At 43.5% G+C, this 23988-nt stretch overlaps 1 protein-coding gene across 7 annotated transcripts in view; it reads right to left on the reverse strand.

The window, feature by feature from the left end:
- Nucleotides 1–23988, reverse strand: part of SGCG (sarcoglycan gamma) — a 131634-nt gene that overhangs the window by 65704 nt on the left and 41942 nt on the right. For 4 of the 7 annotated variants that reach the window (XM_019447988.2, XM_019447982.2, XM_019447981.2 and 1 more), the window contains exon 2: nt 14128–14322. The exons of 1 other annotated variant lie outside the window; for it this stretch is intronic. In XM_019447988.2, the coding sequence (XP_019303533.1) occupies nt 14128–14322 (195 nt within the window). Of the gene's footprint in view, nt 1–14127; nt 14323–16212; nt 16432–23988 lie in introns of those variants that run through there. 2 more of the 7 variants (XM_019447987.2, XM_019447985.2) reach the window with 2 other exon arrangements.

The raw sequence follows: 23988 nt of genomic DNA on the forward strand, positions 1-23988 counted from the left end.
TATATGTGAAAACAATAAGTTTATCATAATGAAAATTGGGTCCTAAAACATTGTCAAAAGAACCAATAAACAGGTAGAGGAAGCATATAGCTCTAAAGCAGATTCTATTAATAGCTGCCTATTATATGATAAAGGAAGCATTACGCAAATATACCAAGCTATATCTAGATAGTTCCGTTAGGGTCCCTCTCTCTCTCCGCTTCTCTCCCCTCATGCTTTGTCTACCTCAAAAATAAATAAATGTTAAAAGGTTTTTTAAAAATCGGGGGCACCTAGGTGGCTCATTTGGTTGAGCATCCGACATCGGCTCAGGTCATGATCTCGCGGTTCGTGAGCTCGAGCCCCGTGTCGGGCTCTGTGCTGACAGCTCAGGGCCTGGAGCCTGCTTCGGATTCTGTGTCTCCCTCTCTCTCTGCCCTTGCCCCGCTCATGCTTTGTCTCTCTCTGTCTCTCAAAAATAAATAAATGTTAAAAATTTTTTTTAGATAGTTCTGTTAGGAGTAATTTCTTGTTTCTTTCTCAAGTCTTCTTTCTTTCAAAACTGCATACAAAATTCACAAACATTAAAAGTAATAAAAGTTGTCAAAAGCAAAAAACAGATCATTCTATAAATGGTGTTCATAAAACTGGGTGTTTGGGGAGAGAAATCCAGTTAAAACTGCTCATATCAGGAATACTCTGAATGGTAGTTCCTTAATTTGCTACTTGGAAAAGGTGGCATTATACAGAGACGTTATATACGGATGTTTATAATGCTGTATACACTTGAAAGTACTTTATACGTTCTAAAGCACTACACAAAGTTATTTATCATCCTAATCATCATCGTTTTCTACTATCCTGGCATTAAAACCAGATTTCCAGAATATCTGAATGTGCTTCTCCATATATTACCAGTAGTGTGGGAATACTCAGACCAGGTGATTCAAGCAGTATAGATTTGGGGATTAAAGTCAGAGTACCAGGCTGGCCAACAGGAGGAGTCTACATTAAATCAGTCAGTCCATATTGTTTTATACAACTCACAGCTGGGAAGTGTCCTAGAGATCAGATGCTTTTGCTACCACTCACCTGGACATTTGGAAACGAAGAGAAGTCAATGTTATACCACCACACTGACATCTCAGAGAATTTGGGGAAACAACTTTAAGGACACACATTATTTATCCAAGTGCGTTTGCAAAGAAATTGAGAATTTGTGAGCAAATGTCATGGTCCACTCAGTATCAGAGTCTATGAACAAAATACATAATAGATGAGCAAATTTTTGATTCGTAGTTTTGCATCCATCCACCCATCTGCAAATCCTATAGTAATTTTGTGTAATCAACCTAGTACTGAATTTGTGCCGTTTTTTTCTTGGTCATTGCTAATTTCATACACATGTGCGAAAATTATCTTTCATTTCTTCTCGTTTTTTAGGAGCATCAAGTATTTACTGGGTACGTAAATTCTGTACAAGGCACTGTGATACTGGGGATTAAAATAAAACAGAACAAAAACCTCTACTGGCCCCTCAGAAAGTTTCTCTGACGTGAAAAAATATACCAGTAGTACAGACAACTTTGAGAGTTCAGAACGAGGCATGATTAATAGAGAAACTGGAGACTATTTCTCGGAGCGTGTGGGACTCAATCTGGGCCAAGACAGAAAGATAAGAAAGACTCAAGTTCACTTTTAAAGGGCTCTTAATGGAATGGCAATAATGAACTTTGTCATAGAAAGATTGCTATGGAGGAGGACGCTAAAAAGTCTCCTATTAATTCTTAAGACACAGTAGATAAATGGTCCCCCTCCCTGTGTCTCATTTTTTTTTTTTTTTTTTGAGTATGGTCATCCTTGAAATTCTGTTATCTCAAACTCTGTAGACAGAATATCTGAAATTGGTCGGACTTTCACATTTGACAGTCACATACAGTTCAAGCATTATGGCTCTATCGCAATGGTGACTACTGACCACACAGACCTTTGTTTCAGTGATGGTTTTAACCCCCTGCTCTTTGTACTAATATCAACCACATCATCCATGCTCAGACCCATATTTGACCAATGGAATGATAATATTGTCTGAGTGTGACTTTCCCCATATTTTTACAGCGAGAAGTTTAACGGGATGACATTTATTTTGTGCTCAACACAGAATAAAGTAAAAAACACTTTGGCCAAAGGATTTCATAATTTTGTGCCACATTTAAACCAAGCATTTAAGTATAATAAATAGCAAACAACTGAAAATAGAACTACCCTACGACCCAGCAATTGCACTACTAGGAATTTATCCAAAGGACACAGCAGTGTTGATCCATAGGGGCACATGCACCCCAGTGTTTACAGCAGCACTATCAACAATAGCCAAATTATGGAAAGAGCCCAAATGTCCACCAACTGATGAATGGATAAAGAGGATGTGGTTTAGGGGTCCCTGGGTGGCTCAGTCGGTTGAGCGTCCAACTTTGGCTCAGGTCATGATCTCATGGTTTGTGAGCTTGAGCCCCGTGTCAGGCTCTGTGCTGATGGCTCAGAGCCTGGAGCCGGCTTCGGATTCTGTGTCTATTCTCTCTCTGCCCCTCCCCTGCTTACTCTCTGTCTCTCTCTCAAAAATAATAAATATTAAAATTAAAAAAAGAGATTTATATATACAATGGAATACTATCTGGCAATGAGAAAGCATGAAATCTTGCCATTTGTAACAACGTGGATGGAACCGGAGGGTATTATGCTAAGTGAAATTAGGCAGGCAAAAAAGACAGAGATCATATGTTTTCACTCATATGCGGAATTTGAGAAACTTAATGAAGACCATGGGGGAGGGGAAGGGGAAAAAATAGTTTCAAATGGAGAGGGAGGCAAACCACAGGAGACCCTTAAATACAAAAAACAAACTAAGGTTTGATGGGGGGTGGGGGAGAGGGGAAAGTGGGTGAGGAGGGCACTTGTTGGGATGAGCACTGGGCGCTGTTTGTAAGCGATGAATCATGGGAATCTACTCCCAAAGCCAAGAGCACACCGTATACATTGTATGTCAGCTGACTTGACAATAAATTATATTGAAACACACACACACACATACACACACACACACACACACACACACACAAATACTTGCAAACAGTACTGTGTGTGTGTGCACCATCAGAAAATCACAGATGAACATAATCCTAATTAAAACCAAGATTCTTATCCAGTCTGGCTCCTAAGCTAATGTTCTTTCCATCTTCCAGTACTGGTAAAAATTGGGCTTTTGTTCTTTTTTAAACAAGTATCACTTCAAGAAGTGAGTGAGACTAGGTTGGTTTATTAATTACAAGATATTCTCTTCATTAGCATTCATGAGAAAAAACAAACTATTTGCCCAAAGGCATGATCAGTCTTACATCATTAGTGGAAAAGGGAAGCATGTGGATACATTTGCATCTAGAGCACATTCACTGTGCTGGAATACCCCCCATGACGGGAACGTGGATCTGGTGCCCGGGGTAAGCGGATGACTGACTGCCACCAGGCGTGGCAAGAACCTAAGGCTTGTGAGACTGGGTGCTTTTGCTTTCTTTATTTCCCAATCGTTAAAATATGCTTGAGTCACTCATGGAAAAATTAGAATAAAAAGGAAAACTGAAGGAATGTCCTTGAGATTAAAATGAAAACTACAGTGTTATGCATATCTCTAGACACCGGTGACAATGGGATCTGTGTCACTGTGGTATCAGTGAAATTCCTGCGTAGTTGGACCAGCTCTAGGCGTATCTCCCTCCCCTCCACCCCGGCTCACTAATAGCTTGTCTTCTTAGAAAGAAAATGCCATTAAGTTAGTACGCGTTCTTACTGTCTGTGACCTCTGGATCAATCCCACGGGATTATGACTAAGACACAAATCAAACATTTCAATTTGCTTTTTAGACTGGTAAGCACCGATGTCGTGTAATTCTTCTTAGAGAGCTATAACTAATTTGAGAAAATGTCAAGGTGCTGCTTGAAAATGCCACCGCGTCATGGTTTTCTTTTAATCCGAATTTCCGTTGGTGTGAAAAATGAGTGGGAAAGAGGGAGGCGGTGTTAGGAGCCAATATGGGCTCCCTGACGATGGAATGACCAGGAGGCCAGGCTCCGGAAGGCAGGGATGGAAACAGGAGGCCACCTGCTCTCGCCCCACGAGCACGGGTCTCTGTAAAGGCAGGTGGGAGTCAGAGGGTAAAACTCTGTGAGGTGGAGGGAGATGTCCAGCATGGTAGACAGGCACAGTGAAGAAGTGGAAATCTCTTCCACGATCTACGGGCCAGATGAGACGTCACTGCCTTCACCCTTACACCTGCTGTCTTCCTGTGGGCAGAGACCACACTGCTTTTGGCAAACAAAGGGCCAGGCTGAGCACAACGTCACCTGCAGACCTGGTAGGCCCTGGGGGACCTGTGGGTGCCTGCCCCCCCCCCCCAGTGATTTCCGTGGGCAAAGTCTTGTCACCGAACAGAGGCATCTTAAAATATACTGTCGTGACAATAAATTTCATATATTAAAAAAAAATGAAAATAAAAATAAATTAATTAAAAAATATATGTACTGTCGTATCAGTAACTGAATATATGATAGAAATTCTTTTTTCCACTCAGCTACTGCAGTAAGTAAGATACATATTTTAAACACTTATTTATGTTTAGAGAGAAAGAGAAAGCAAGCATGCACAGGGCAGGGGCAGAGAGAGAGAGAGGGAGAGAGAATCCTAACGCTGCCTGCACAGAGCCCGACATGGGGCTTGATCTTATAACCTTGGGATCGTGACCTGAGCCAAAACCAAGGGTCAGACGCTGAACTGACTGAGCCACCCAGGTGCCCAGTAAGATATTTTTAAATTAAATCTCTGCCCAATTCTAATGAAACATTTGTCAAATATTGAAATACTCTAGCAGAAAGTATTTTCGGACAAGCAACTTTTGTTTTGACTGAACTTGATCTCTTCAATAAATGAGCAAGGCCTGACACAGATAAGAATTCTTTCCATCTCAACAGCTTATGCGTCATCTTTTCTTTTTGAATGAATTCTATTTGATAAACGCTATTCGACGTATTTGCTAGTAAGACCAGGGCTGAGATACGGGTAATGAGTCGACTGCTCTTTAGACAAAGTGCGATGTCTTGCTCTGCATGATCTCATTCAGGCGTATTCCTCCTTTTGTTTTCATTCCATCAGTTAAGGAACAGAATGCTTCTACATTACGACACATCTCAGCATCAACCATTAAGAATGACAGGATATAGGAAACAACATGAAATCTGGACAAATGACACCACGTAAGTAACACTGTATTACCTGAAAGTAATCTGAACTCTAGATGACCGTAAGGTAATGTGTTCCCAAACCTGGTCTACAACCTGGACTCGGGTCCCTGGAAGAACCCTGGGCCCCACTCTAGACGCCATTAACCAGCATCTTTTGGGAAGTGGCTTCACAAGATCTATTTCTAGTAACCTTTCCAGGAACTGTCATGCACACTGAGTGGGACAGCCCTCACTCCCGTGTGATGTTACCCTCCAGCCTCCTCCCTAATCTGCACTTTAGCAACCGGATTATCCTGCTTTTCGATCGCCTTTGCCTATTCTGGGTTGCCTTGGCTCCTTCTCTATTCCCTTGCTAAAAATACAGAACGACAATTTAATTGAAGGAAATAAGGAAAATACTCTCATTCAGTCATTCGATCAGTTATGTATTCAAGAACTATTTAGGGAGTGTTGATTTTATGCTAGATGCTAGATGTTGAGTCTACTGGGCTTAACGGACACGATCCTAGTGGGTGAGAAGACATTAAATGACCACAGAAAGGTATACAAATTCAAATTATGATGTGTGCTATGACGGGGGAAACAAATCGGAGTCCTAGAAAATAGAAGGATAGGAGGACCCTGTCTTAGCCTGTGGATGGGGATGGTCAAGGAACATCCCTTTGAGCTGAGTCCCAGTCAACATCCCTTTGAGCTGAGACTGTGTGTGTGTGTGTGTGTGTGTGCGCGCGTGTCGCTGTTCTAGGTAGAGGGAATAACGTGTGCAGAAGCACTGAGTCGAAAGAGAACTATCCGCAGAATTTTAAGAGCTAATGTGGTTTTGGGCCCAATGGGAAGGGAATCCACTCATTGATTTTCCATAACAGGACTGGATGTACACAATGGAGTCATCTCCTCATCTCAGACGGCTCCAGACAGAGCTTTTAAAACAGCTGAAGAGGCAGGCTGGGGTAACCAGGGTCAGGGATCACCAGGTCTCCAAGGTGGCTGGATGGGCTCCCCGTTCCTGCACATTTCTGGTCCCCCAATTTCTAACTTACATCCTGACTGATTTCCCCTCTCTGGCAGTCTGAAAAGTCAACATTGGGCCACTGAAGTGGGGTACACAGGAGGGCCCTGCCATCAGAGAAACACTTTGGCCCCTCTCTGCACCCCAGGCCAGGAGGAGCGCCCTGCAGGGCTGGTGAGTTGGGAGAAGAAGCAGTCCACTGGCTCTGCTCCTCCGTCCCTGAGGATCTACCTGCCCTGAGACTTCCAGTTTGCTGTCCGTACAGATCGGAAGTGTGGCACAGTGGTCAGGTCCCTGCCCTTGGAGGGGTGTCTGAAGTTTCCCATGCTATCTGTGACTTGCTGGGCAACTCCTCTAATTCTGAGGGACGAGATGTTTGGGCAGGTCCAAACTGTACCCTCCCCTTGGCTTTTATCAGGAATACAGATGTTATTTTGAGCTGTCCCTACCTGACTCCTTTTTCTCCTTTTCACTGGTTCTGAACTTGGCTAGGGAAAAAGTGATATTTCCTGGGTCCCCTAAGATCCCACTAGGGCTCCTTGGGACACGGTGTGAGGACCCCAAATCCAAGGACACCGTCTTCATAGTACTTATTACCTTCTAACTGGGTGCAGAAGACCTCTGACGACCTGGCTTAGGTGTTCCTGATTTTCATGGAAACTGGTATTTGTTAAGTACGCCTATCGTTGAAATCACCAAAATAAAATATATAATGGTGTAGTCAAAGTCATATTCATAGGGTAATTGTGAGGATGAACTGAGTTAATGGGAATAAATGGACTGTGCAATCTGTGTGCATCAGCTAGGAGTTATTAAAATAAAAAAGAGACTCTTAAATATAAGCTCTTTTCACGATAATAATATACCAATACATATATTCAGTGATTTCCTCGATTATAATGAAATAATCAATCTATCCTAATAATGCATATAAAAACATTTTTGTTATTAAAGTGAAAAACTGAGGATACATAATAAAATATTTTCAAAAAGAAATAAATTTACTTGCTGAATAAAGAATTTCTCACGTAGTAAATGGTTAAAAGGCACAGTATTAGATTAGGCTCAAATATTCTTATCTTTTTCTTATGTCCTCAGTTACTTAAGATATATCAATGTCCAGCAACACAAAGAGTCAAAAATTAAATATGTCTTCAATAAGAAGTGGTTACGAATATAAATCATCAGGAAAATTCATTTAGGTACTTTTAGAGTCTTCTCTCGGTTTTCTTTCTGGTTGTCAATATCTAGCAAAAGAGAAATGAAACACTCTGAATCTTGGATAACACTCTATTCACTGTCTACTGCTATGTAACAAACTATCGGGAATGTAGCAGCTTAAAACACTATTTCTTCTGTCTCAGTTTCCCTGGGTCAGGATTCTGGGTGCTGCTCAGGGTCTCGCACAATCGCGGCTGAGGGATCAGCTAGGCGGGGTTCCTTTCTGGACTTGGGGTTCCCCTCCAAGCTCTGGGGTTGTTGGTAGCATTCAGTTCCTTGCAGGAGAGGGAACAAGGTCTCCATGCTGCCAGGGGCCACTCTCAGCCCCTAGTGGCTGCCCCCTCCTCCTCGCCACGGGGCCCCTCACAGACCCTCTCAACATGCCAGCTCAGGCCTTCAAGGCCAGCGGGAGAATCTCTCACGAGAGGGCTGTCTTTTAAGGCCATTCACCTGATTGAGTCAGGCCTCCCCAGGATAATGTCTCTCCTCACTAACTCAAAATCACTGATTTGGGCCATTAATCGTATCTGCAAAGTGCCTTCACCTTTGCTACATAATGTGACTTAATTCCACCACTTCTGCCATATTCAATTGAAATCACAGGTCCTAGAAGCAAATCACAGGTCCTGCCCACGGTCAAGGGGAGGGGATTATACAGAACACGACACCAGGGCTGGAGGTCATGGGAGCCTTGTTACAATTCTGCCCACCACAAGCATAAACCAGGTAGTTTGAAAAAAAAAAAAAAAGATATTTAACCATATAAAGCCATGGTAGGGATTGTCTTCATTAGCTTTTCATACATAATCGAACACAGTCTAGATTGCCATGGAGCTGGTGTGCCATGTTCAACATTCACTACCCATCCAAAGCAAGGAAAGCAAGATCACGAGTCTTGATCCGCCAAAATGAGACAATAGTACTTATTGAAAATCCACGAGGAAAGCACCTGAGAAAGCATCATCAAAGTTTACATCAGGAAGGACTTAGGTATCATCCAGTATTCATCAAGTATTTTAGAGATGAAGAAAACAAGTCATTGAGAGAACAACGTATTCAAGTTTTCATATGCAGTGAGTGCCAGTAAATTTTCTTCAGATTTTAAGAGTTTATAAAATGCCATAGTTAACAAATGGAGGCGTTAGAAAATATCACTAAAGTGACGCCTGAGTGGCTCAGTTAAGCATCCAGACTTCGGTTCAGATCACGATGTAACGGTTTGTGAGTTCGAGCCCCGCGTCGGGCTCTGTGTTGACAGCTCGGAGCCTGGAGCCTGCTTTGGATTCTGTGTCTCCCCCTCTCTCTCTGTCCCTCCCCTGCTCACTCTCTGTCTCTGTCTCTCAAAAATCAACCTTAAAAAATTTTTTTAAGGAAAAAGTTCTTTTAGACATGACTCCCAAAGCAAGAGAAACAAAAGCAAAACTATTGGGACTTCATCAAAAAAAGGGGTTAATATCCAAGGTATGTAAATAACTTATGCAACTCAACACTGAAAAACAAACAATCCGATCACAAAATGGGCAGAAGAGACGAGCAGATGTTTTTCTAAAGAAGACATCCAGATGGCCGACAGACACATGAAACGATGCTCAACGTCACTCCTCAGCAGGGAAATACAAATCAAAACCACAGTGAGATACTACCTCACACCTATCAGAGTGGCTAAAATTAACAACTCAGGAAACAGCAGATGTTGGCAAGGGTGTGGAAAAAGGGGAACCCTTTTGCGCTGTTGGTGGGAATGCAAAATCGTGCAGCCCCTGTGGAAAACAGTATGGAGTTTCCTCAAAAAATTGGAAACAGAACCACCATACGATCTAGCAATTCCAGTACTGGGTGTTCACCCAAAGAAAAGGAAAACGCTAATTTGAAAAGGTATATGTGCCCCTACATTCATTGCAGCATTATTTATAATAGTCAAGATATGGAAGCAGCCCAAGGGTCCACTGATGGATGAAAGAGCAAAGAAGATGTGGTACATACAAGGGAATATTATTCAGCATAAAAAAGAACAGGATCTTGTCATTTGCAACAACATGGATGAATCTAGAGGGTATCACGCTAAGTGAAATCAGTCAGTCAGAGAAAGACAAATACCATACAGTATCACGCATACGTGCAATTTAAGAAACAAAACAAACGAACAAAGAAAAACAGAAACTAACCGAAAACTAGGCTCTTAACTACAGAGAACAAACAGACGGTTACCGGAGGGGAGGTGGGCAGGGGGATGGATGTAATGGAGGAAGGGGATCCAGAACACACTCAATGCGATGAGCACTGCGTAATGTGTATAACTGTTGAGTCTGCAAAGGGCCTTATAGGTTACTTACAGGTTACTCTATTGTAATCTGAAACTAATATAACACAGTATGTTACTTATACTGGAATTAAAAAAATAATAATTAAATAATAATTTTTTAAAAACACAAAAAACTGTCACCTACCAACCTGGAGAAGCCTGCCTCTTTCTTTGGTCTCCCCCTGCCTTCGTGTTTGGGGGCCAATTTCAGATTCACCCGGGTAGCTCCTGAGAGGGTCAAGAACCAATATAGAACTGTAAGCTTAATTCTGATATTCAATACTACAATTCTGCTCTGATTGTTTATATCCTTTTTTACCCCCAAATAAAAAGTACCTAAAGAAATTTAACTTTCAGGGTTAGTGTGTTTTTTTTTTTCTTTTTAAGCTTGGATTCTTTCATCTTATCTTGTTAAAATTACATTCATTGAATGCACTAAAATATTTTCTACACAAATAAATAAATAACCATAAAGGTTTAAAAAAATCCATGCGGGTCATTAAAAATTAAAGATGCCTTGTTTTGACATACTTACTGATAAGACTCATGGATGTCATCTTATAACCATGCACACTAGAACTAAAACTAATATTGTATATTAGTTTTATGGAAAGAAAGTATAAAAAGGAAAAACGGAATTAGCCACTTTATTGCACTGATTTCTTTTAATGTCCACATTCCTAACTGATTTAGTTATGATCGTGGCCAACGCAAAATATTCTAGAACCTTTATGGTTAGCATCAGTTGCTACAACGTCCTAATATTACTTTATATTCAACAGATGTCATACGTGGCAATTATGTAAAATTCTCCTACACGAAGTTACAGTGCTAAGAGTGGAACTCATTGGTGAGATACTCACCATCTGGGGTCTTTGTGATGCGTGTCGGGCACATAAAGGCTGTTAAAGGCTTGGTTTCACGGAGTTCAGATTAGTTCCCTTGTCAACACTTAACTTCTGTTTAATGTCTCGATATTCTTTGACATCCTTGTGTTTTCATTTTGTAATGTTTTACTTGTCTTCCCCCATAATTTGATCTTGGCATTCTTAAATATATTACCCATAGTTGATTTTACTGTTTTCTATAGAGAAATATTAAAGTATGAAGAGTGGACAAGGGGACTGGAATGATCATATGTGTAAGATAATAAACCTTCCATTGCTACCCACTGGGGATCTAAGCAGAGAAAGTCTTCTAAACTTTGCTAATTTGGGAAGTTATGGTTTTCAGTCTATCGAGACTAATGACTGTGTAGGTGACTGCATTCAGGCAGAGAATTAGAAACTAGCTGTTGCATGTTAAAAATTCTATAGCTTTCTGCAAATGTTGAGAGCTCTAGCTGATTTTATCATTTTGGTGCCAAAGCTCATGAAAGGGTTCTTTTATAGTCCTGTTACTTCCTTGGCATGTATGTATTCAAGGAAGGATATTAGTTTACAGATGAATAAAATAAAAACAAAACTGCAATCTTCTCTACAGAGAAATCTTTCAAACTAGGAAAAAAATGAAAGGATAAATTAACTTATAGTATGTAGGGAGTATTTCCAAAGCAAGGGATTAAGCTCACCCACAGATGAGAACTATATCATTTACAGCATCTCACTTTGAGGAGAATGACCTAAAGTCCACCCATCGTCTTTCGGTGAAACCCTGGCACTTTCTGCAGAATAATCTTTTTGTGCATCTTGCCTTTTGATCCATGAACGTGTGTTTGTTCACCTTATTTTGTTGAAAGGCAGCACTGAAGCACCCTGAATTAGCAACAGGTTCCTGAATGTTGAAGAAAATGCCATGCGTGCTGACCGTATCTCGCGAGAAAGTGCGGGCTAGGAACAGGGGCAGCAATGGCAAGGAAACATTTGCTGGTCTCTGGGGTTAGCCATCCTAACTCGAAGTGGACTCAGTTGCTGGCACAATTTGGGTTAATGTAATCAAAATCTATAACGCCCAAAACTTGTTTTCAGTGCTACAATATAAGGCAAGAGCACAAAGTAGATACACTGTCATTTACATTCACATACAGTCTATAAAATTAATTCACACACATTTCTAATATAATGCACACCTTTATTCATTCAGGATATATTTACTGAGTGGTAAGCATGTGCCAAGATGATTGACAGAACTCACGGTCCCTGATGCCAAGGGACTATTAAAATCTGGCCTCCCTAGTAAATTCTCTCTCCACATTCCGCATAACTGAAGGGCGCACTGCATGTGAGTGGAGGGCCCTCTAGTCAGGAGGCATCCGAGAGATCCCAGTTTATCATCTGAGGACTCCAACCTCAGCTAACTGTCCCCAAAATATTAAAATAAAAAATTTAAATTTAGAGGGGGTCCTGGCTGGCTCAGTCGGTTAAGCATCTGACTTCGGCTCAGGTCTTGATCTCATGGTTCGTGAGTTGGAGCCCCGCGTCGGGCTCTGGGCTGACAGCTTGGAGCCTGGAGCCTGCTTCGGATTCTGTGTCTCCCTCTCTCTCTGCCTCTCCCCCGACTCGTGCTCTGTCTTTCTCTTTCTCTCTCAAAAACAAACATTAAAAAATTTAATTTATAGATAAAATGAAGATGATGTACGACACATTAATAAAGGTGTCCAATGGAACAAAATACTATTGTGATAGCGTAAAAATATTGTTTTTGTAAATTTTAAAGAAGAAATGACTACTTCTGTTTGGCTAATTTAAATATATTTAGGTATTTTTAATAGTTAAATATAATTTATAATAACAATGTATAATGTTTATATTAAATAACATATTTTAAGGCATTTAAAAAAATTTTTTTTAACGTTTATTTATTTTTGAGACAGAGAGAGACAGAGCATGAACGGGGGAGGGTCAGAGAGAGGGAGACACAGAATCCGAAACGGGCTCCAGGCTCTGAGCTGTCAGCACAGAGCCCGAAGTGGGGCTCAAACTCACAGACCACGAGATCATGACCTGAACCTAAGTCAGACGCTTAACCGACTGAGCCACCCAGGCGCCCCTCTCTCTTTATTTTTAATGTTTATTTTTGAGAGAGAGAGAGAGAGAGAGCGAGCGAGCTCGAGTGGGGGCAGGGCAGAGAGAGAGGGAGACACAGAAACAGAAGCAGGCTCCAGGCTCTGAGCTGTCAGCACAGAGTCCAAAGTGGGGCTTGAACTCACGGACCGCGAGATCATGACCTGAGTCGAAGTCGGCTGCTGAACCGACTGAGCCACCCAGGCGCCCCTTAAGGCATATTTTGATTGGGTTGGTATATTACTTCTTTGAATACATGAAAATGTAAATATTTATTCAAGTCAACGAAATAAATAATGTGCCTACTGGCCACAGAGCAGTGGCAGGAAGGAAATACTTGCCTAGAAAGAGAAAGAGAGTCGTCAGTGGAAGGCATTTCACACTGCAAGCTACAACGACTGTTCTTGGAGACAGTCCTTGCCTGGATCACACCTTCAAGATGCATGCGAGGAACAGATTCACCTACAGGTGACGGTCATTGCAGTATTTTTGTCACCATGACTATCTAGCAAAAATTAGATATTCTATATTAAATGAATATTTTTTTCAAAAAGTACACAGAAATATCATCAGAGCATACAACATTACCCAACAATCTAGAAAACATCAGGATGTGTAAACTAGAATATGAATTCCTTAGGACTGCTGGTATTTCATCTACTAAATGTGTTGCTAAGTGTTGAAGCATGAAGCTGTGCATGAATTTATTAATTTATTGTATTTTAAAGTAAAGTTTTTTTAAACAAATGAGAAGGTAGCATCTGGATGGTTATTATTTATGGATTAATGAGATTAGGAAAACAGGATTCATAAAATTTTACAAATTATTGAATAATCATTACGCAATTTTGACTCAAACCCAAGATTGGCACAATTTTCTCACGTGTAGACATTATGACTAATAAAAAAAAAATTGCAACAGAAAAACAAAAAACCCAACACACTATAGTTCATAGTGAAATTAAGAAAACGTAGAGTATGGGGGCGCCTGGGCAGCTCAGTGGGTTCAGCATCCCACTTCGGCTCAGGTCGCGATCTCATGGTTCGTGAGCCGGTGCCCCAAACGGGGCTGGCTGCTGTCAGCGCCGAGCCCACTTCGAATCCTGTGTCCCCCCCTTCTCTGTCCCTCCCCCGCTTGCGCTCTCTCAAACATAAACATTAAAGAAAGAAACAGGACGAGTATTTTGCCGCGAGACCATCCTGATCCAGACGGAAACAAACATCAAGGACACTAAAGGAGGCTTCTACCAATACAATATGGATAAAGTGATCCGACAAACAGAAGAAGAACATGCTCGCCAGGAAAGGAAGACGATACTTACTGGGGAAAACCACATCACTTTCAGAATCCAAATCGTGAGAGCAAAATTCACAAGGAGGATGATGAGTAAAAGGAGAACAAATAAGTAGAGGCAGCGTTTTCTCCAGCCATAAATGCCAATTTTGTAGACACACGGGTTCTCTGGCCTCTGCACGTGGGTGCCTTCTGTGGCTGTAGTGTACTGTTCACGGACCATCTGCCATGCCGTAGGGGGAAGGTGGGAGATGGGACGGGGCGGGGGGAGAGGGAGACAGACAGAGAAGGAGAGAGAGAAAGGGAGAGAAGGAGTGAGAGAGGGAGGAGACAAAGGAGGGGGAGAGAGGGAGAGAGAGAAGGAGAGAAAGGGAGAGAAGGAGTGAGAGAGGGAGGAGACGAAGGAGGGGGAGAGAGGGAGAGAGCAGAAGGAGAGGAAGGAGGAGGAGAGAGGGAGAGAGACAGAGAAGGAGAGAGAGAAAGGGAGAGAAGGAGTGAGAGAGGAAGGAGAGGAAGGAGGGGGAGAGAGGGAGAGAGAAGAAGGAGACGGAGGGGGAGAGAGGGAGAGAGTGAAGGAGAGAGAGAAAGGGAGAGAAGGAGTGAGAGAGGGAGGAGACGAAGGAGGGGGAGAGAGGGAGAGAGACAGACAGAAACAGAGAACTTGTTTGTCAATACTGATTTACTAAAAGTCCAACAAAATAACACCTTCTACCCCAATAATAAATTTCTAAAATGAAAATGATTTTTAAAAAGAACTGAACATTACTTTGAAACATGTCACTGTTTCAAGCATGCAAAATAGTTTAGATATGGCAAATCCATCTGAAATCCAGTGGCCATATTTTCAGATTTTAATCAATAAATTATATCTATCTATCTATCTATCTATCTATCTATCTATATAGATATAGATATAGATATAGATATAGATAGATAGATAGATATAGACAACTTTCAAAATTCTGCACAAACTTAGAATGGAAGCATTAACCTAAAATAATCAAGTAATCAAGTTTTTAAAGGACTCAGTGGGTGGAAAATCAAGCTGATACCTGTATGTCTTTTTAAAATCCAATTACTTAGTTGTTAAGTCAAATTATTAAGCCACGTCTTTCTACAGTCGCTAAATTACTCAGAATTAAAAAGGCTCTTGTCAAGATACCCACCACAGTAATTTTTTGCCCATAATAAATTTCCTTGGTATTCACCTACTTCCAAGAACGATCAGAATGTACACGTGCATGCAAATGGTTACAAGTACCCGCTGTTTTACATACGTTCGTGCAAGAGTTTTCATAACCATTTCAACTCCATGACGAGATTTAAGAAAATAGCCATTATTCCACTTTCCACACTTTCCACTTTTGCTTTTAATTTATGAAGGGAAGAGGACAGATAATGAAGACCTTCCTGACTGTACATGCGGTAAAACGACGAATCAGAACAGAAAATCTTCTCCTCTGGGATTTTGTTTTTTCTTCATGCAACGGTCTTACGTTTATTTTTAGGGATGGTTTGGAGGTGTCCTTATTCAAGTAAGTCACAGTCTGAAATAACTCTTTAAATCTCCTTCTCGCTCAACAACTGGCATTTTCCTGTGTTGTGATTATATAAAACTATGCTATTCAGCACACGGGATTTGCAGATCCGCAGGACGGACCGTCTACGTTATTCGAAACCTCAGGGCTTACTGGTTCCACACTGGTGTAACTTCCCTGCTCCTTGGCTTGAGCTCCTGGGCCTTCCTGACTCAGGGCCCACCCCACCCCACCCCCGCCGTTGCTCCCCAGTCCCAGGAGCGACGCTTGCTTCTTCTCTTTTCCCTCCAAACCTCACATCGCCTCAGCTCCGCCTTAACCCCCATCCTGAATCCGTCCACACCTCTGGCTGGTGGCCACCCTAGTCGGGCCACCACAGACTCTCTCGTCTGTACCACTGTTTCCCTCCAGAAGCCATTCTCCACCCAGAAGCCAAATGTGCAAGATGTAAGCAAGCTGTGTCGTTCCAGACCTTCAGACGGCTTTCTCCCCCAAAACTGAGAACATCTGAACTCCTCGATCACCGGGAAGACCCTGCGTGAAGGGTCTCTGCGTACTTCTTCGACATCATCCACCACCATTTTACCTTCTCCTCTCCGGCTACTCCTTAACAGACCGGGTCATCTCACCCCAGGACCTCCGTCCCGGGCGTCGCGTCCACCTGAAACACGCTGCGAGCGGGCTCCTTCTTAGCCTTCAGTCATTTGATCGCATGTCATTTCCTCAAAGAAGCCTTCTCCGGGCACGCAGTCCCCTGCCATTGCCTTACCCTCTTACGCTTCTTTCGGAGTGTTTGCCGTCATCCGAAATAATGGTGGCAACTCCACAATTTCTGTGAAGCGTGGGCTAACAGACCGCAAGTGGATGGAGAATGGTGGCCAGAGTGTCTGAATTTATAGCCAGTGTACCACTTTACGCCATCGCTCCAGATCCGTGAAAAGAGCAGCTTTCCAAGAACGTGTGTACGCACACAGAGTTTCCAACTGCTACACGTTTCTATTCCTATATATAGTTTCCTATTGCTGCTGCAACACATTATCACAAACCTAGAGGCTAAACCCAACACAATTTCAGTATCTTACGGTTTGGGAGGTCAGAAGTCTGAAAATGGGTCTGTGGGGGCTAAAAATCCAAGTGTGGGGAGGTCCGTAATCCTTCTGGAGGAGCCAGGCAAAATCTGCTCCTTCCTCCTTCCAGCTTCCAGGGCTGCCCACACTCCTTGGCTACAACCTCTATTTATGTTGCCGTGGCTCCTGACTCTGACCCTCCTGCTTCTCCGTCCTAAGGACCTTTGTGATTACAGCGGGCCCACCTCGGTAATCCAAGATAATCTCCCCATCTCAAAGGCCTTAACATAATCACAACTGAAGCATTCCTTTTACCATGCAAGGTTCCAGGGATTAGGACATGGCCATATGTGGGGGTCATTATTCTGCCTCTCATAGGAAGCTTTTGTTCCCACTTACATAAGATGGGGAAGACTTTAATATCCATTTAAGACAATTTTGCTGTGGCTTACGGGACAGACAATAGCAATTCTGTTACGAGGGTAGCCCTTAAATCCCTCTTACTCGTCCTGGGAATCTGTTTTATTTGATTATTCACTTGTTTACTGACTCCCCCCTCCTCAGAACGTAAACTCTATGTGAGCCTTTTCATTGCTGTGCCCCTAAAACAGGGTAACTGACAAATAATAGTGACACAATAGAAGCCTTAAGGGAATGAGTGAATGGATGAAAAAATAGAAAGAAAGAACGGCGCCCGGGTGGCTCCGTCGGTTAAACGTCCGACTTCGGCTCAGGTCATGATATCACGGTTTGTGGGTTCGAGCCCTCAGTCGGGCTCTCTGTGCTGACAGCTCAGAGCCTGGAGCCTGCTTTGGATTCTGAGTCTCCCTCTCTCTCTGTCCCTCCCTGCTCATGCTCTGTCTGTCTCTCTCTCAAAAATACATAAACGTTAAAACATTTAAAAAAAATAGAACTACTGAATCTGACAAACACTAATTGGGCTACCTACCTGCCAGAGATGAGGCTGGTAAATGGGGCTAGATAGATGGAGTGTTTTCTCCGAATTACATCCTAAACAAAACATTCTATGATTTATGCACGCACTGAATCCATTAAGAAAAGAGTTGGCACTTGCGGTCTAACACTCTTCTAAAATAACGATTGTTGATGAGGAGCTAATTCCAAAGGGGACCCAGGCTAAGTAGGCAAAAATAAAACATGCAGTCTCTGCTAAAGCATTTTCAGAAAAGACCTGTTGGAAAGAGGACTTCTAACATGAGGTCTCTAGGATTTTATTACTGAAAGAATACTAACAAGGATAAACTACATAAAGACTGGAAAAACGGTCTTATCAGAAGGGGTGAGCCACCAGCCTGGGGCTCCTGAGGACAGTGATGATGTCTTACCACCGTGTGCTCTGGCCAACGGCAGGTGCTTCACAAATATCTACAGCCCCAGCTCCATTTCTCCACTCCTCCCTCCGGCAAAACTCCTTGAGTGGGTTGACCATACCCACTGTTTTTCTAATTCTGTGCCTGCCTTCTCTCCAGAACTCGCTTCCAGACAGGCTTTCACACCGGCCACCGTTGAACTTGCTCTGGTAAGCTCATCAAGGGTCTCCATGCTGCTAAGCAAAGTGGGCTCACACGACCCAGGGTTAGCACATGCCAAATAGTCATTGCCTCCTCTTCCGCTAGGGTTCTGGAAACCCCACTTGCAATGGCGATGGCCGCTCATTCTCATTTGCCATGTCCTCATCGTCTCTGAGCCACAGGCTCAGCCCCGAGATTACTTCCCCTCTTCATTTGAATTTACCCCCAGTTGTGGATGCGTCTTTAAGCTGAGGACTCCTAGTTCCTAGCTACGGCTCACCTTGAACTCAAGATTCCCCAACTGGGAATCTCACGTTGCACCTGTCCTGACCTCATCTCCCCAACCTGCTCCTTGTAAAACTGTCCCCATCTCGCTGAGTGGCAACTTCGTTCATTCTTCAAGGTGCTCAAGTCAAGGGGCACCTGGGTGGCTCAGCCGGTTAAGCATCTGACTCTTGATTTTGACTCAGGTCATGATCTCCCAGTCGTGGGATCTAGCCTCGCGTGGGGCTCTACACTGACAGCGCAGAGCCTCCTTGGGATCCTCTCTCCCGCTCTCTCTCTCTCTGCCCCTCCCCTGCTTGTGCTCTTTCTCGCTCTCTCAAAACAAATAAACGTTAACAAGTTGAGAAAAAAGATGCTCAAGTCAAAAATCTTTAAGTTGTTCTTAATCCCTTTCTTTCTCCATACCACATGCAATCCATCAATGACTCAGTGAATCAAAGTGCTGCCAATAATCCGGATCTGACTGCGTCTCACCATCGGTCACCCGGCCGACTGCAGCTGCCACCTCGCAGTTCTCTGCTCCTATCCCAAATCTCCCACAGTCCATTTCCAACACGGGGGCCAGAGAGGTCCTGTGAAAGCATCGACTGGGTCACCGACCACCTCTCCATAAAATCCTCCTGCGGCTTTCCGTTCCACTCAGAGTAAACCCCGACATCCTCAGCCTGACTGGCAGGGCCCATCCTGACCTCGTCCTCTACCGCTCTCCTCCTTAACTCCTGGCGCAGTCACACCGGTCTTGCTCACCCACGCACCTTCCAAGCCTGAACTCTGGAGTTGCGATGCCCTCTACCTGGAAGCCGGGAAGATCTTTTCCCAGATAATGGCTGGCGTCTCCCTCACATCACTCAACTCCCTGCTCAAAGAGCATTTATCAACCGGCCTTCCCCGGTCACCTGATTTAAATAACCCTCCGCTCTCACCACTGCATATTTCTCTCTGCTCCTTCTTGCTTTATCTTTATTTTTTTTTTACCATAGCGCTTAACTCTACATGACATACTACATACCTTACTGACTTACTTTACTGTAAAGGCTCACCTCAGCGCATAGAAGCCCCCAGAAGGTAGGGCTCTCGATTGTTTCGTTATTTTCTTGTATCCCCGGGTGCCTAGAGCAGGGCCTGGCACGTAGTACGCCCTCGATAAACATTTGCTCGATAAATTGAGTATAAACGTTGAATGCACAGATACCCAGATAATTTAAATGTACAACAACAAAAATACATGGAGAGTTACTTCAGAGTTCCCTCAACTGTTTATATTTAGTAAGTGGAAACCCACTCACAACGGACTAGGTTAGCGTGACCAGCTGTTTGCTGCGAGAGAGAAGGCGGGCTCTACCCTACAATCTCTGGAGGGTCTCCCAGGAGAGAGGAAACCGGGGAAAGTGCTCTGTTTAGTCTAGGAGTCACCCCACGTTTGCACCCCTGCTTTGCTGACGGCCCAAGGAAGAGGCCGGACCCCGTTTCCTCAGCAGACCATACCAACTCTAGGCTGACTCTCAGAAGCCAGTGACCTGCTTTCTGGTCCTTCCAGACTCGAGCTGTATTTACCAAAGCCACGACCTCTCCTTTCGAATCTGTTTGTTTTCCCGGTTGTCGTTCTCACTCTATCGCGTTTTGCCGTTGCCCACTTTACGTATTTTGGCCAAGCGGGTATCGCTATTTCTCAGTGCTGACTATGACGCAGAAAACGAGGACTTTATTCTAGACAGGCATGATGTAAGTGGCCAGGCGGAACACTCAACTTAAATTTTCTTCTAAAGAGTCGATTTTGTTATTTAATAAATTATTAGCTTACAGTCCTCATAGCTCATAGTGGTTTTCATTTTTTATTTGACACCGTGTATTAAATTTTTGCCAGAAGAGACTCTCAGAGGCTATCTGCTTTGGCTAGCTTCCTTCAGATATTTATTATAATCAGCATTGGGAAGGATACCAATTCTTCAGGACTCTGAAGTCAGACAACAGCAAGGTAGCATTCATGTTGGCGGGAAAGTGCACTGCAACAAGGCAGAGCACTTTGTGATTTATTTATAAGCCTTGTACAAAAACATTAATGAAATGATGCTTTATCTTAGAACTTAAAATTTATAATCCAAGATAAGGAATTTTGAGTTTTACTACATCTTGAATAAAAATTACCTTCATAGACCGCTTTAGTTTTTTAAATAACTTATGTTATCATTCAAAAATGAATTCCCTGGGGTGCCTGGGTGGCTCAGTCTGTTAAGCGTCTGACTCCGGCTCAGGTCATGATCTCGCGGTCCGTGGGTTCGAGCCCCGCGTCGGGCTCTGTGCTGAAAGCTCAGAGCCCGGAGCCTACTGTGGACTCTGTGTCTCCCTCTCTCTCTCTGCCCCTCCCCCATTCGCACTCTGTCTCTGTCTCTCAAAAAAGTAAATAAACATTAAAAAATTTTTTTTTTTAATTACACCTCTTTTCCTGTTAACCTAATCCTCAAAGTATGTTGATGGTGGTATACTTAATTTTGATGGGTTTTAAGTGCTTCTCTCAAATGTGGTTATCAACATTTTAGTTTTTATTAAAACTTTTTTTAATGTTTATTTATTTTTAAAGGAGAGAAAGTGGGGGAGGGGCAGAGAGAGAGGGAGACAGAATCTGAAGTAGGCAGGCTCTGAGCTGTCAGCACAGAGCCCCACACGGGGCTCGAACTCAGGAACTGCAAGATCATGACCTGGGCTGAAGTCAGATGCTTAACCTACTGAGCCACCCAGGCGCCCCAGTTATCAACATTTTAATAGATAGAGAATCAAATATGAAGCATTAGAATACATTTTTTCATAAGTATCAGTTTTTATCTGCTTTGAATTAATGGTTCCCTATTTATTATTGAAAATAAAACCACATCATGGACAGGAATTCAGTCTTCTGTATTCTTTGATTCTTGTCATGGGACATAACGTAGTGAACTGAGCATTGTGTCTACTAAATAAATGTTGTTAAGGGGCATTCTTAATTTCAAACATCATTTATTGACACGCCTAATTTGGACAGGCTGTTGCCAGGAGTTTGAGACACAGAGATCATAAACCCCTGGAAGATGCTGAAAAGAAGCTGCTATGATGTGATTTTTAAAAAGATGGGTTTGAAAAGAACTAAACAGACCCTTTAGAAACGAGAAACTCAGTTATATTTTAAAATTCGAAAAGGAGTTATATAGCTTAAAGCTATAAGACATACAAAATATATGTCTTCTCTGTATCTAACAGATCACATCCAGCCGAAAAGAAAATCGGTATAGAAGATAAATCTCAGAAAACACGACAGCGTTCGACTTTGCAAACGTAGCCTTGCTGCAGAATTAATGAACTCATGCCAGTGAGGGCCGGTCTATAGGCTGTGGGCTAAGAGTCCAGAGGGCGGCAGAGAATTCAAATCCATCCTTCCAGCTAGCACTTCTCGGTAGGGCAACTGCTGGGAGCGATGCTGAGACTCTGGGCCTGCACAGCGATCCCCAGAAGGAAGGGAAGGAGGACGCAGCAGTGACTCCAAGAATCTCCCAGCTCACCTGTTCTGGGACGAGTAATCTGGATTATTGGTGAATGGGGCGCCCTTTACTGGTGCTGCTTATTTCCAGCCTGCACACATCCTTTGCCCCCAAAAGGAGAGGAAAACTTCAGCCACCCCTCCTTTGACAACGGGGCAGGAGCAGAGGACAGGAGCCATCTCTCATTTATGTTATACATGAACGCCCATAATGACAGGGCACGTTGGGGGGGGTATTGCCGTAATACTATAGATATAAAATACATACCGGGCAGCTGTAGAAATGCTGGACTTCTATGTGTCTAACAAACATCTATTCATCTGTGCACATGTAATAAAAATGGGAGAACTTCAGGAAACAGGGAAGGAAGCCCTCATCACAGTGATCTTAGCATACCTCTACGGATAGATCAAGCCCTCTAAAATGAGTGGCGCTACACGAAACCTAGACGACGCAACTGAAACGTGTTCAAATGGACACGTATAGAGCCCTATCCCCGAGACCGGGAAATGCTTATCTTCCTCAAGCATACGGGTAACGTTTGCAAAATCTGATAACATGTTAGTTCAACAAGAAAGTATGAAGAAGGGCCAGTGGATCGGCTTCAGACAAATTCTCTGCTCTGGTGATAATACAGTACAATCAGAACTGCATTGCACACTAACGGATAAAACAGAAACCAAAGTCTTTGAAATATGGTAAGAGGACGGGGTTGAGGCTTGAGATCATGCTTACTCAGACACACACACATGATTCAGACTGTGTTTTCCTGCCATAACCACAAGGCAAGGCGGGGGGAGGATGTCCAGTGGGCACCAGCTCCTCAGCCACCTCATCTCTCCAAGGGAGAGTCACCCGCGTGTTAGGGTTGGAATTCTGACCGCTTTTTTTTTTTTTTTTTTTTTTAACATTTATTTATTTTTGAGACAGAGAGAGACAGAGCATGAACGGGGGAGGGGCAGAGAGAGAGGGAGACACAGACTCGGAAGCAGGCTCCAGGCTCTGAGCCATCAGCCCAGAGCCCGACGCGGGGCTCGAACTCACGGACCGTGAGATCGTGACCTGAGTCGAAGTCGGACGCCCAACCAACTGAGCCACCCAGGCGCCCCGGAATTCTGACCGCTTTGAGTAAGGTCCTGCCAGGCCACAGGGCATGCTGACTGGGGGCGGACCACACATCTAATAGCACCCATCACGTCAACCCAAAAACTGTAGGAAAATCATTTTTGACACTCTCAAAAACTGCCTTTCATACCATGTAACACAGCTCTAATATCCAGGTGGCGTAATTTTTTAAATTTATTTATCTGACGGAGTGAGACAGCAAGGAGGGGAGGGGGCGGAGGGAGAGGGGGAGAGAGAGAGAATCCCAAGCAGACTCCGCACCATCAGCTTGGAGCCTGACGTGGGGCTCGAACCCATGAGTGGTGAGATCGCGACCTGAGCCGAAACCAAGAGTCGAACACCTAACCGACTGAGCCACCCTCGCCTTGTAATTTCTTACCACACATCTTGTGCTATCATGTTACATCATCTGTTAAAACGATAAGGCATGGACTGAGGTGAGTGGTCAATCGCACGATTACGTAACCGTGGCGGGGGGGGGGGGGTCAACTGCGCGACTGTGTCACCGAGGCCAGTAGGAGTGATGCGCCCTTGACAGGCAATCGGTGAGTATGCGGTGGCCAAATGAATGCACAGACAGTAGGACTTACAGGCCGCAAAGCATAGTTTTGTGCTTCAGTATGAAACATGAGATCATGACAAAGGGCAGACAGAGACAGGAAAGACGATTAGAAGCGTCTAAAGCAAGCCCGCTTTAGGGATAAGTAAATGGAAGCGATAAGTAAATGGAAGGCGAGAAACAAGAGGCATCCAGGACGCGTGGGCCACTCTTCCGGGGAAGGAGGAAGATAGTGCGCTTATCGGTTAAAGCGGACTAGGTCGTGACAGCACTG

This window comes from Panthera pardus, unplaced genomic scaffold, assembly GCF_024362965.1.
Source record: "Panthera pardus isolate Hobbes unplaced genomic scaffold, ASM2436296v1 HiC_scaffold_1, whole genome shotgun sequence".
In the NCBI taxonomy this organism is placed as follows: Eukaryota; Metazoa; Chordata; class Mammalia; order Carnivora; family Felidae; genus Panthera; species Panthera pardus.